At 39.3% G+C, this 14,995-nt stretch overlaps 1 protein-coding gene across 8 annotated transcripts in view; it reads left to right on the forward strand.

The window, feature by feature from the left end:
• Window positions 1-14,995, forward strand: part of FAT3 (FAT atypical cadherin 3) — a 452,006-nt gene that overhangs the window by 348,238 nt on the left and 88,773 nt on the right. For all 8 annotated transcript variants that reach the window (XM_052669203.1, XM_052669235.1, XM_052669218.1 and 5 more), the window contains one exon: window positions 6,421-6,560. In XM_052669203.1, the coding sequence (XP_052525163.1) occupies window positions 6,421-6,560 (140 nt within the window). The remainder of the gene's footprint in view (window positions 1-6,420; window positions 6,561-14,995) is intronic.

Here is a 14,995-nt window from a genome sequence, read left to right on the forward strand (position 1 = left end):
GAGTGCAGAGAGATCATCTTCCCTCGATAGATTAGAGAGGATGGGGATCTAGTTGTTATTTGTTGGGAATGGTTGAGATGTCACACTTGGTTTCTGTTTTCAGAATGCATTCAACGCCATTCTCAGTTCATGTAGATCACACAGTGTGGAAGACATGAATGCAGGTTGTTTCAATTGTGTTAAATTTATTCACTCATTTATGAGATAGATAAAAAAATGATAAAAGAAGCTCCAAAAATAAGACAAGATATTTATTTCTCACAGGTAAATTGAGCCCTCTGTCTTTTCCTTCCTTTGTTAGTGGTGGGAATGGTGTGATGATTACTTTGACCATTGGAGCTAAGCTGCATGGTGCTAGTTTTTGCTTACATAGCATGTTGCACAACATCTCTCTGATTCTCCAAAAACACCTCCCTCTATTGTTCTTTCTTCCCCAGCCAAACGTTAAAAACAAATCCAGACTTTTTATCAAAGGTGCTTAAGTGGCAATAATTTTAAGAGCTAATAATTTTAGTTAATTGTCCATATAATTCACAGTTCTGCAAATGTTCATTGATATCAAAGCTGTGTATGTCGTGAGCCTCCTTTGAATTATCTCCTCTGAGAACTAACTAAAATACCTTCTGATTTCTTTTCTGCTTTTTTTTGCCCGTACCTTCAGCTTCTTAGCAGCAAACCCAAAGCTTTGACTCTCCTTGCAATAGCTTTATCTTTCTGAAAATTTGCACTCTGCAGTATTCTGTTCTTCTGAGCTTGATACATTATTTAAAATAATAAATCTTTGCATGTAATGTTACTAATATGTATTATGCCATGATTAAGAAAAGTCTGTAGTTGAGTTAATATTTCTTGAGGCAATCAATATGTTTGTTTGGTATTTTAGCAAACAGAAACATTTGAAATCTGACCCTTGTTTCTTTTCCTGGAAATCCTTGATGTACTTCAGACATTCTTGAGAGTCAGGATGAATTTGCCTTCTGTATTTTCCTCTGATTCTCTGCTCTGAGCAAAGAAGAATTGTAGCAATTGGTCCAATTTGTCATCACCGTTCTTGGTGATGTTAATTTCCTATGGGGCAAGACAAGTAAGAATTCTTTCTGCTTTGAGAAAATCTGTTCTGGAGCATTGTTCTCTAAATTGCATTGTCTCCTGTATTTCCCTTTACCTCCACTCTTCTATCATGGAAAGCCAAATGACACTTGTGTGAAGAACGCAATATATCCTGGTTTTTTGAAGTTTGGGCAAATGACTTCCATGTTCTTTGCTATCTGTCAATGAAGGAAGAGTCCGGATTTCAAGATGTCCTGCAGAATTCAGTCTAATTAGTCTTGGCATCTGAGACCCAACAATTCTGAAAGTTCACAGACATCTGACATTCTTTAGGTGTATATTCAATCCCACTCTTCTGAATCATTCCACTGGAAAAGAGGTGAAAAGGCCCTTAGAAGAGACTCATGTGCCTGTGAGTCCTCCAGATTTGCAGATATGTTTTCATCTCTGAGGAGAAAATGATTTCTCCCAGCAGGATAATCCTGTCTAAAACTGCGTATCAGCAGCTAATAGAAACATAAATAGGCTCAGCGTCATACCAGAAATGAACTCCATCTAGAAAGAGTACTACAAGAAAACATTGTTGCTTGCAGCAAATACAATAATCAAAATACAAGCAGACTGTGCATGAAAATTAAACATATTCTGAAATTCAAAAAGGACAGAAATGTATCTGCACCGTATCTTGCCATAGGCAAATTTGCCAGTTGATGTCAAGAAGTCCCTTTTAACAGCTCAGAAAGCTTTTCTTGGCCTGGCCATTACACCAGGTGTGTAGTAAACTTCACATCAGAAGATCCTATCTTGCTAGTCATGTAAGATTTTATACCATTTTTTTCTTAGCCGTCTCCTTTTATAAAAGGAAAATTAATTATTTCTATCTTTCAGTATTTTTTTTTTTTTCAGAAGAGAAGTAGGTTCATGGTGGCTATGAAGCTAAGAAATGAGCTAAGAATCAAGGTGGCATTTCACATTCAGAAAATTTAATCAAAGCTATTCTGTACTAGGGGCACAACTTATAGACTGTTGAATCAGAAGTGTCCAGATTCCATTTCTTGAGACCACCTCTTTGCCAATACTATGGCATCTCCCAGACTGAGAATCAGGGCTGTGAAAATAATGAAGCTTTAGCAAGGGTCAACAAATAAGGTCTTTTGTACCAGGGGCTGTTTCTGCAGCCATCCCAAGTTTGACAGCATCTGGAATTGGCTAGAGTTATATTGGAAAATGCTATATAAGTGACAACATGCTTTCAGATAGCATAAAAATCTCCTGGTTATGGAAATTTAATGCTTTCACAGTTTATTGAAGAGCATAAAGACCAATCTCAAAAAAGTAAGGGTGGAAATCATTTCATTTCACATTAGGTGTCCAAAGTGAAGACATAAATATCTGCATTAGCTCTCCTTGGGAATCTTAACAGTCAATTAGAGAGACAGAACACTTTCTGGATTAATTTATGCCATCCAAACACAACATGTATTCTCACCCAAAGGTGACACTGGAACTAGATGGGAACTTTTTCCACTCTGAGAGTTTCAGTTTTTTAAGGTATTGAAAGGGAAGTCTTTAATATAATGTACCAACATTACATCTTAGCTGGCAGTGCTACTGCAAACAACAGCTAATTCCCAACTTTCTTAGGTCATTCAGTGTCAAAGTGCTTTCTCAGATCAGCCTGAATACCCACTTTGCCATTTCATTTAACTTGCCTTCTTTATCGTTGACTTTCCCAAAGTGTCCAAGGAACTTACAGTACTTTGTCTTCATTTGAATTATTTCTTTCCTAATGCAATTGCGAGCACATTAGCAAAGACAGCTTACACATATCTTGTATCCAAAGGCAGGTTTTGCAAGACAATGGAAAGGAAAGCATGTACCACATACTACAAAATGGAATAAGTAATACAAGTTCACATTAATAGTACTGAACAGATAAACAAAATTTTGTCATCCTTAGCCTGCTTCCAAGACTGTGATCAAAGAAAAGTTGAAATGGCCTGTAGTAATGTTATTGAAACCAATACTGCTTGAGTTTATATGCAAATAATGCAAATAAACTCCCTTCAAAATGATTTGGAGTTACATGACAGCATAATTTTGAAAATTCAAGTACCTCAGAAATGTGTGAAGCTGCCAACTCCTCAGCTCTCACTAGCTCCAGACTCAGCCCTCCATCCTCCATGTGAGCACCTTTGGAAGGAAGTTGTTTCAAGTGAAGTTCTCAGATTAGTTCAGCTGCACAAATTTTTAATAGAAAAGTCCTGTTTGTTTTTGTATGACTCTGCTCACTCTGTACCCTTCCAGCACCCGTCTTTCAAAGGTAACTCCGTTGGGGACTTGGTAACAGGCCTGATGTAGGCTTTACATAGCCGTTCTTTTGGCATATATGACTAAACTTATATCAAATTCAGTAATTATTCTTCAGTGCTTCAGAGGCATTCATTATCTGAGGTACTGTTGTGAGGCCATATGAAGGCTGAGAAGCAGTACGGAGTATTTCCAGGCCACATTTAGTAGGTGAGGAGCAGAACCAATATCCCAGGGAACATGAGAACTTATTCCCAGAAATTCAAGCGCTGGCTTCTTCAGCGCAATTCCCAGCGCAATTCAAGCGCAGTCAACAGCTAATCATGGTCCATTGAAATGTACCAGGTAAATCAAAAATAAAGGAGGATTTCACTCCAGAAGAGATCACAGCCACAAATCTCACAGATGAGTTCTTTGCCTCTTCTCTGTCTTAGTGTTTGATGCAGTTTCTGCATTACTTAATAGAAAATGAATCAATATGAATTAAAGTGCATAGGCTAGTTCGTTACAAGTACAGGCCAAAGTGGTACGGCTTGTGAACAAGATTTATTTGCTCGTCATTAGACTGAACTGGGAGATGCCTATGCCATGTAAAAAGCTCTTATGCTGTATTCAATTCATAATTTATGGGAAGAGTATTCTGCATTTAGGGAAGATATCTTGAAGAAGTTGGGTTATTTGCAACACAAATGTGTGCTGCCCTGCACAACCTGCAGTAATCCAACAGAGGAAAGGAATTTATAACATTGATTATTAATCCTTCTCTTTTACTTCTTGGAATTTCTAAAGGCAGGGTTTCTTTGGATGTGTATGCCAGTTGACAGCATATAATTTTTGACTGCTCATTAAGATGATTATTAAGCATCTTGAAGTAAGGGCTTTCATTTTGTTTTCATGGTTATCAGTATGAAACATTCTCTTTGTAAAGTGCCTACTGTCCCAAGGCTAGCTTCGTTTCAACAGAGATTTCCTCGCAAGAATTTGAAATTCACTTCTTCAAAGAAAGCTTTTTTCAGAGTTGGTTTTCATGGCTCTGTTTTTCTCAAGTAAATCAATTTAAAACTTTTCTTGGAAGCTGGCATCCTTTTCTTGCGAACTTAAAAAAAAAAGAAGAAGAAAGAAAACCTGAACGTATGATCAATGTCCAAATACCTTGGTATTGCTTAAATGTCAAGAGCAATTACATTTTCTTTCTAGTGTCAAATAGTGTTAAGCATATATATCAATTGAAAAAAACAATGCAATTTGGGCTTGCAGGAGGAGTTTAGGGAATAAGCAGTGTTTCTATCCGCCATAAATCACAGCAGATCCAGTGTCAGTGTTTTGCTGGAGAACCACAACAGCATCTGTTAGGCTCAGAGCTATAAATATGCATGCACAGATATTCAGCACAGGGAAACCTGATGTCGAGTCTGAAATTATCATGTTTAGATTTTTTTCAAAGGGCAGAAGTTCACCAGTTCTTCCTTTCCTTTGCATAGATCACATGTTCCCATATTCCTTCTCCCTCTTTCTTCTTGCCTTCCCTGAGTGCATTCCCAGGCAGTCCAGGACGAAGCAGTGCTTCCATCTTGCACTTTCTGTGCAGTAACTTGTGCCAGAGGGAAAGAGGAATGAGAATTTCTCTGTGTTACAGAATTTAGGGTGAATTCATCCTGTTCCCCTGCAGTGATCCCCCTATATCTTCAGCTTCTTGGAAAGCCCACGCCCTTCTTCCCTCACTAAATGCATGACTGTGTCTGTGTTCGTGAATGTTCTGGCTGTGGATCAGCACATCATGCAGATGCAGGACTTGATGGCAGAGGAGGGAAAACTATCCCCTCCACTTCTTTGTTTCCAGCCTGAAAGTGAAAGCTATTTTGTCCTAATATAAGAATTGATTTTATTTATTTATTTATTTATTTATATGCATCTTGTAGAAGGACTATGTCAGTAGACCAGATGTCTTTGTACCTGTGGATCTAATGCAAAGAGATCTGAGCAGCTCCTACACAAGATCTTAGCCAGTGGGATCTGACAGCACTTTGCAGGACTGAGCTGTCAGTCCGTAGCTTTTGGCATTGCATTGCTCTGTGATGAATACACCTGAAGAGTTCATTTGTCAGCAGTGTTACGTTCCACCTCTCCCTGTTCCCAGCCCCACAGAATTTCAAACTCACTATAAATTCCACTTTGGAATGGAGTGGGTAGGAAGCAGCTTAGCAGTAGGGAGTGTGCTCCTTACTTCTGAACATAATGAGCAGTTCTAATCTGTAAACTATAGCTGTGGCTGAGAAATCTTGTAACCCTTTAATCTCAAATTATTTATGGCGCTGTCTTACTTTTTAATAGATTTTTTTCTTCTTTTTTTTTCTTCTTTTTTTCTTTCACCTAAGACTCAGGAGGGTTTTTTCTCTGCTGCATCAGTCAGTGTGTGACAGCATAAGGGGATATTAGTTTCAGAACAGTGCTTTGTGAGGGTTTTTTTTAATGGAGAGGAATTCATGATGTGTATCCTGTCTGATCTATTTAAATAATTCCTAAAAGACCAGTAGAATGTGACCTTTGCTGCCAGTAATTTTCGTTGTCCTTGAAATTAACATAACAAATCTCTATTTGCATTTTATAAATTTGTTGTAATATTTAAAGGCTCAGTCTTCACATCCACGGGCATCAGTGAGAATTCCCTGAAAATAAAATTTGTGGAATAGAATTCTCTTAAAATGGTTTTTATTCAAAAAGATTATTGTGCTTATTCATTACGCAGACTGCAAGGGCAACATCTTATGGGCTTATAGCCATTGCATTCTTTTTATAGACTCAGTTATGGTTCACTTAAATATACTGCTAGATTTTTTTTCTTGCAGTGCATTTTAATGATATCTGCTTTCCAGTGTACAAACTGTGCTTTGAAATATAAATGAGTTACAAACAAAGACGTATCAGTGGATGTATTGTGTGTGCTAAGGCAAGCCATTAAGATGGATGCCAGTAAACATATATATGCCCACTTTTAGGAACATTTGCAATGGAAATTTTCCAGAGATGGCTAATTTAATTGTATTTTTGTGCAACAATTAGGAGGGAATTACGATAGTTCCTTCGACGCAGAGAAGGGAGTGGGCACTATTGTCATTGCAAAGCCCTTGGATGCAGAGCAGCGCTCAATATATAACATGACTGTGGAGGTCACCGACGGAACAAACACTGCCACGACCCAGGTAGAATATCACCTTCCTTTTCTGACAAGTTTTTCGTTTGTTAGTGAAATATATATGCTATTAATAATTTTGCTACTGAGCTAAGACCTCATCCTTTGAGACCGCTGTTAACTAATGGAGGGATATTTTTCAGAGCCTTTCCATCTGGTTGTAAAGAATGGGCTGGTGAATGCTTCAAAGCGGTATTTCTCCTTTTGTCCTCTTCGTGCTCACATGAAAGTAATTTGCCTTCCTCCAACTGAGGGAGTCCCCGTCTCTGTTGGCACTGATAGATTTTGACAATTGTATCACCCCGTAATTGTCCAAAATACAACTGTACTTCTGTGATGCTGGGGAATACTGCTATTGATTGTATTAAATGGAGTTTATGCCTCTCATCCTCCCAAGACCCAAATGTGGGACACAAGATCAATTGTTCAGAGACAGAATTGCTCAGCGAGGACACTTAAAATTTAAAGGATATCTCTTTAGTGTCACTGCCTGTGATTACATTGTCTTTCTAGGGACAGCCATAGTCAAGCCTTTCAAACCAAACTTGCTGATCAGGGTCAGTTCCTTTCAGGAATTAATAGGATAGATCAGGTAAGTATGAAGGGCTGGAGTAACACTGACTCTTCACATCACTGCTGGGGAGATCGTGATGCACAGTCTGGGTGTCTGCATGGTAGGAAACAATCTAGGGGAGGTAGTTGGTACATTTGCTCATTTTGCCCACTGGATCTGGTGAGGGTGATGGAACCCATACACGGTTTGAGTTGTGGAGCAGGGGTTTGCTAGATCCTGAAATCCTGCACCAGAATTAGTGTCCAAGTGTAAAGTGAGCTATAACCTGAATGTTATTTGTCACAGGAAAAAATGCACAGTAATACAGGATACCTGTGTGCAGCCTCAAATCCCAGGTTAAATATGGCCTATAGAGGAAGTAAAATAATAGATTTGTGATGTTACTTGTTTCATGATAATGCAGAAGGAAGGCCTGAATGTTTTTTATTTGTGTGTATAGATATATACATACACATGTGGATTCTTCTTTTTACCTTGCCTTTTTGCTCAACATTCGGATATAAATCTGCATTCGCTGAATCATAACAGTAACATTCCTATGAGACTGGAGAATCATTGACTGCTTTCTGAATCCAAATTCTTGTTTGTAACCAGGCTTAAAATCTCTATCTAATTATCCCTATCCTATAACTTCTCTTGATAATCTACTCTTGATAAGAAACATCAGTTGATGGTAAGTTAAGTGATGGGAAATCTACTATTTTCCCTGCTAGTTTAAGTAATTAATTGCCTCTCAACTGAAAACATTCCTTATTTTTAAACTTGATTATATCTGACCTGTATTCCCTGTTATGCCTTTCTCTACTCGATTAAAGAGCTCTTTAAAAACCCGTATTTTCTCCCTGGGAAGGCACTTACTCAGAGCAGTCAATTCACCTCCCAGTCTTCTGGCAGACAGGCAAAGGAGAATGACTGACCTCCTTATGTTCTCTTTCCATAAGGCATTTTCTTCAGCCCCCGAGTAACCTTTTGTTTTGCTTTGTTTATTTCAATCTTGGTGACATTTTCAGTCCGCATTTCAGAAGTGGAGCGTTGAATCGCTAACACCACTTTGTGCAAACATTTCTGCCAAACAAATGTTACAAAGCAGGAGGACTTTCAAACAGGCTGGATGCAGATGATTTGTATTTGCATGAGTATTATGTTTCTTGTTTTAGTTGCTTATGATTTAACAAAATGACCCCTGTGACAATCCTCAAAACCTGTTTTGATGAAAACCCATTATTTTTAATTAAAACATATGGTAAAAACATATTTTAGTAAAGCTGCTGAATTCTAAAAGAAGCCAAAGCATTCTTCATAACAGTGATGTGACCTACTTAAAAGCTTTAAGATAATGATTTAAGATTGCAGTATCATAGCATTTGATTATCAGTGATGGGTCCAAACCCTTCTCCCCATTTCCTTCTCTCTATGTAAATACTTAGTGGATTTAATTGTGGCCCAAGCAGTATCTGAGAATGTGTTTCTTTTGCTGTTCACAACAGAGATTTCAAAAGCAGTCAGTATCTCAAGCCTGTCAGAATGTTGGCCTGCTTAATTATCTCTCCACAATACTAAATTTTCCTACTTTACTTCTGACTGTTCTTCGGAGCCTTTGGTGACTTTGTTCATTTTCATTTCATTTCAGAACAATAATAAAATACTGAAAAGTAATGTATGTCATAGAAAGTGTATAAATAGCATCTGCTCATGGCTGTTGGTGGCCTTGTTCTGATTTCTGGTAAGATGACACAGGAAGTGTTTTGTCTTGTGTGCAGTAGTACCTGCATTTTGAACTATAGCTGCAAAAGGATAAAGAATTAGAGAACTGTTTGAGTTAGAACTGATCCTTAAAGGTCATCTAATCCAACTCTCCTGCAATGAACAGGGACGCCTACAGCTAGAGCAGGTGCTCAGAGCCCCATCCCGCCTGATGAATATGATGGAAGAGGAAGGGAGATGAAGGCAAATGGGTGAATTCATCCACTTGTACAACGTAAAATAATAAGAAGTCCCTCCAAAGTGATGTGGTTCATTGTGAAACAGCCGATCAGCAGTGTGCCAAGTGGAACAGTCTTGCTTATTATTCCACTCCACCTGTTCCCCTTTATCTCTTTCTGGGCTTTTGTCTGGTAAACAGTTGGAGGTGGTAAAATACAGCATAAAAATGCCAAAGATTTTTGCTTGGGTAACACGATCTCTGGCATGGCCTCACATAAGTTTCTGCAGCAATGCTCCTGCACGCCTCGAATCCTGATAAACTGTTGGCTTCCTTCATGCCTTACTGCACACATGGTTCTCTGCTCTGCCATCAGAGGAAGGAAATCATTTTGATTTAAGAGCTACATCTGTTGTATTAACAGTTCGCTGTTGTGAAAAGAGGTGAAAAGAACATAAGGAATGTTTGAAAAAAAATCCTAAACTTCGTTTGTAACTGAAGGTGGTTTTGGTTTGGAAGTGATGAGCATTGCAGAACTGCAAACTCCTAAGTGAGAATTATAGCACCAGGATGCGCTGAGCCATTGCCACTCACCGCGCCCAGTGGAACACAGTGGTGATACGGAGGGATGGAGAGCAAAATAGGCAGGAATGTTGCCTCATTTGATTTCTGTATTATTTATATATGTAACAATTTACATACATATTTTTATATCTAAGTATTAGCATATTTATATATATTTACATATAAATGTATTATAAATTAAGTCAGGAATAAGCCCAGGAGAGCTTTTGTTTTTATTCCCCCTCAGCTTAATTCATCATTGCTCAAGGCTGTGTGGTTATTTATGAAAGGCTGAATGCATACGTTGGCTTTAAATCCCTTAGATACATGATTCCCACAGCTGCCAGGCGAGCTGCTGGCCACGGGGAGGGGATGGGGCTTCTCCCAGGCACTGGTAAAAATGGGGACAGCATCTCTTGGTGTAGCCATGAGATTGGCTAACTCAGCCAGACTACTGTGTGACTTTAAGTAGCATCACATATTCCCTGGATCATAACTTAGGTTTGTACCAAAATCCTTTTTTTTTTTTTTTAAATTCATTGAACTCAATGAAGCTCAAGTCCTTTACTTTCAAGCACAGCATAGTAGTAATGTTTATTTCTTTATAATGTATACTGCTAAACTACCTACAGAAGTACACCAGGAAACAATCATCTAAGTGATGATGTTTTTCACTTTAATGGATAATTTTGTACAAGCAGGCAATTATTTTTTGAAGAACAAACTCCTGGAGTCATAGCATTATATATTAAAAAAAAGGCATTTTTCTTTTTCTTTCTTACTTATTTTCTTACCTCCTTCTTGTTTCTCATCATTCTAACTGCCATAAAAAGATGCTTTAAAGCATGAAGCCTAATGCTTCAAAGCTAGAAGGAAAAAAGTGCTTTAGCTGCACTTACTCTGAAGCCATCCCACTGTTTTACCTGCTGGAGAAAGTTTTCTTTGTAAGATTTGATCAGGCTCTGCAATAGGTTGCCCAAAAAGGCAGTGGATGTCCCTGGAGACACTCAAGGTCAGGCTGGATGAGGCAGTGAGCACCTGATTTAGCTGTAGGTGTCTCTGTTCATTGCAGAGTCCATTGTTGGACGAGATGGCCTTTAAGGGCCTTTAAGTGTCCCTTCCAACACAAACGATTCCGTGATTTTAAGTTATGTTATGTTTATGTTAACACTGAGGAACTGGTCAGTCACAGCTAATGAGGGTGGGTGTTTTTGCCAAACAATGAAAAGTTCTTCTTAGCAGACTGTGGTCAATGTGTAGACAAGATATGAGAGTCTGCATGTGGGTGAGGGGCATTTGTACAATTACATTTGTTCCTTTGGAGGATCTGCAGCTATCAAACAAGAGCCTTCAGAAAAGTAAAAAATGAGCATCTTTGCCTGCACCTTTCCAGCAGAGTGGGAGTACGCCAAGATGTTGGCTGTCCCTGAGCAAATTGTTCCCCTGAAGTCAGACAGTGTGGATTGGGGAGCCTTTGAGAACTGACAAGATGTGGTGTTTCCAGTTAGTTTTTCACGTTTGCTCAGATGAATATTTTTCTAAACTAGAACCAGACAAGTAGGATGAGAGGGAATGGCCTTATGTTGCAACAGAGCAGGTTCAGGTTGGATATTAGGAAAAATTTCTTCTCAGAAAGAGTGGTGAGGCAGTGGCACAGGCTGCCCAGGGAGGTGGTGGAGTCACTGTCCCAGGAGGTGTTCAAGAGCCAAGGATGTGGTATGGAGGGCCATGGTTTTGATGGCATTATTGGTGGCAGGTGGACAGTTGGTCTCGATGGTCTTTATGATTCTGTGACTCAATACTGTGCTTTTTTTTCTGCCCTTTCCAGCCATCTCAGCACTGCCTTGCCTATGAAACAAAGACTTTTCCCCCTCTTTTAACATAACACAAAGGAACATGGTGAAGTATAAATAACAGGCCATTGAGGTTTGCAGATAAACTGTTTGCATTTTTATGTTAAGGTTGAGGTTTGGGGGGAGAAAAACTTGTCAGGAAGTAGCAAATAAAGCTGTGTGGTAACTCTTCTGAAAGCAGTATTAAAACAAAACAGGTTTTCAAAAACCATACAAAAGCATAACCTGAGTTTAAGCCATTCAGGCGCTTAATAGGTTATATTACAACACTGTGCCCAGACCAAGCAATTAGCCAAACAGATTCCTCCAGCTTCAAATGTCTGTAAAGCAGCTTCTGGCACAAATCCAGTTTTCACTCAAGTATATTTGTGCCTAAACCAAAGGTATTTGTGATGGGCAACATTAAAAACAGCTTTGGGAAGACTTCCTGCATTAGGTTTTGTTCTGCCTTGATTTGATTGTATTTCTCTAGGCCTTTCACTTGCCATTTTAAATACAAAGTCTTTGCAAATGCTCTGAGTGTTACTTTGCCTAATTTGTAAGCTTGGAGACCTGTGAATCCTTTATTTGAAACTTGCTTTAACTGTGGGAAATAGGAAGTGAGCAGGGAGAAGCAAATCTTTTATAGAGAGGGGCTTGTTCAGACTGCAAATGAGGCACCTCACAATGGGAGCAGCAATGGCAAGCCTGGAGCCCACGATGGATTGGAAAGTTTCCGAGCTTCCAAGGAGGGCTGGGCAGAGGCTGCTTTGCTGCTGGTTTGCTTTATGAGCTTGGAAAAAAGGGACTTGCAGCTAATGTTTGTCCTGGAAAGCGTTTTAGTCAGTAACCTTGTATGGTCCAACAGCACAGAGCAATCGCTGCTTTAACAGCAAGTAGTAACCACTTCTGTGTGTCACTTTTTGGAGATGTGTTGGAAGCCCGTTAAACCTATTTTTTAATTTATAATGGGCACTTGGGCACTCGCAGAATATTTGTGCAACACGGCGCGGTCTTGTTGAATCTTCCATTTGGAAGGAAATCTGAAGTAAGTGTGAAAGTATGCACACCACGAGTACTTGAGTGCCTTCAGTAGGGTAACACGCAGTTTTAGGTGGTTTTCTGAAGGACTTGTTCCAGGCTGACTGTTGCTTAAAGCTTCCTTTAAGTAGTGGTCCTTGTGAAGTCAGTGGGAAGTTTGCCAGTAGTGCCAAGATGTTATGCCCAAGCTTGGCAACGATTAAATGAATTTGAGTAACCTTTCCTTATATTAACAATCTGGTGGAATTCCACTTGCTTGGTTTCACATATGTTTGTAGGATCAGGCTTTCTATGAGCCTGGTGTTCATGTCAGTGTAACATTTGTCGTTCAGATAAAGGAAAATATTTTCCCCTCTTATTAAATATCACCTTACTAGAAGTCATCCTGCTGTAGCAGGAAATCTCTGCATAGGAAAGTAGGATTTTAAGATGACTGAATAAGAAGGAGATGGCTCAAAAATAAGCCTATGAATGCGGTCCTGAACTTCTTCCCCATCTTTACTTCTCATGTTGCTTTGGTAAGTCACTTAACTGTGCTGCCAGGCAGTATCTTCCTGTACAGAGGATGAGGATAACTGTCATTTACTTCTTTAAAATGTTATAAGGACTGAAGGAGTAATATCTACTCAAAATGACACTCAAGTTCTATTTAATTTTACATTATTTGGTTTCCAGTAGCTGCTAAAATGGTTAGGTTTTGAGGACCATAAGGCCACAATTTTTCCATAGTTTAATGGTTTGAATGCATAATCAGTATCCCTTTATATTCTGATTTGCTTTTCTGATAAGGAGAATTTACCCCTTCCCTGCCCCAGCAGAGGAGACACTGTAACCTTAAAATCACAAATGATCCTTGTAGATTTTGAGGAACATCTGACAAAAACGAGAATTACTCTAACTGTGGTATAAGAAATGATGAACAGTAATGATCTCTTTATTCATTAACATCATTAGCCCATTGTCTTCCCCCTGCGGATGGAAGTGGCTATTGAAACACAGAATACATGGTAAATAATGCATATTACAGTGTGGATCATTTGACAAATCACTGAAATGCTGTCATCTCCAGGTAATAAAATTCCTACCATGTAAACAGGCACTCAATTGGTTTTACGGTAGGTAAGAGAAAGGAAAAATAGAAGTTCTATCTTGAAATAATGTTGTGCCTAGTTCCCCATGAGCTCACCAACCACAGTTTGGTGGCCTCAGTATTTACTTTCCCTTTTCTATCCTTCTCGCTCTCCAAGCACTGTCATATCTTTAAATCAGGGCGCTACCTTTTGTCTTTTTCAATTGGAAGAAATGTTGGTATGTGAAGCCATCCCATGTTACCCACAGCCTGAAGGCTTAACCCTGGTTGCTTTTGCAGTCTGGTGAAGGCATAAATCATACATCCTCAGCTTGCACAGTCACAGTGCAAGCTTTGAGATGGTTAAAGTTTTATGGCTTCCTCTACTTTCTCAATTTGCCAGAATGAGCCCCAAAAGCACTAGGTATAATAGGAAGTGAGCCCCACTGCTGTGTGGTTGCACACAACACAGCACGTCCCTGCTCTGACAGTACTTCTACAACACAACATTTTGCTGTGTATCTCTACTTTTTTTTTCTTTTTTTTACAGAACAGCTTGAGCCTTCACACAGCAGTGTTAAAACCAAACTCCCGCATAGGAGCTGACCCCCAGATGGCAGCTTACCTGCTCAAAGTAGGCTGAGATTCAGCATCAGCTAAATCAAATACCTTGGTGTTCTCCAGCAAATCCATTTGAAAAGGTTTTCTTTCTCTGGTGGACTACCTAAAACAATTTAGAGCAGAGTTTCTGGCCATCAGCTATAAGTAAAATGAAACATGTTTTTTTGTTGTCTCTGTTTGCAAGGCAGGACTAAAATAATCCTTGTTAAAAAGCCATGTTACAGTGGAACCCAATGCTTGCAGCCTGGAAGGCCATCTGTGTTCTGGGCTCCACTAAAAGAGGAGTGGCCAGCAGGGACAGGGAGGTGATTGTCCCCCTCTGCTCGGCTCTTGTGAGGCCCTGTCTGCAGCACTGCGTCCAGGGCTGGGGCCCCCAGTACGGGAAGGACGTGGAGCTCTTGCAGCGGGTCCAGAGGAGGGCACTGAGATGAACAGAGGGCTGGAGCTCCTCTCCTATTATTATGACAGAGCCTTATTTTTTTCCTTGGGATTTCTTTCTGTATTAAAAAACATATATTTGCATCTTCTTCAGATGTGAGTTCTTTGATTGTTTGTTTCTTCCTCAGTCAGGTCAGAAATATGCCTTGATATATTATATAGCTACAGCAAGAATATAAGTGTTGTAACATTTCATCATTATTATAGCCTCGGCAACGTATGTTTTCACCCCAATTTTATTGCTATCTGTCCAGGACTGAAGCATAACTTAATAAAGGCTTCTTTCTGCTTCACTCTGGCGTATCATAATCTGCTGAAAATTAAATAGCATGGAATGTGCAGTTGAAGCCCTATGCTATTTAACTTACAAAGTATTTTATTTCAG

This window comes from Tympanuchus pallidicinctus, unplaced genomic scaffold (genome assembly GCF_026119805.1).
Source record: "Tympanuchus pallidicinctus isolate F22 unplaced genomic scaffold, pur_lepc_1.0 scaffold11, whole genome shotgun sequence".
NCBI classification, from domain to species: domain Eukaryota; kingdom Metazoa; phylum Chordata; class Aves; order Galliformes; family Phasianidae; genus Tympanuchus; species Tympanuchus pallidicinctus.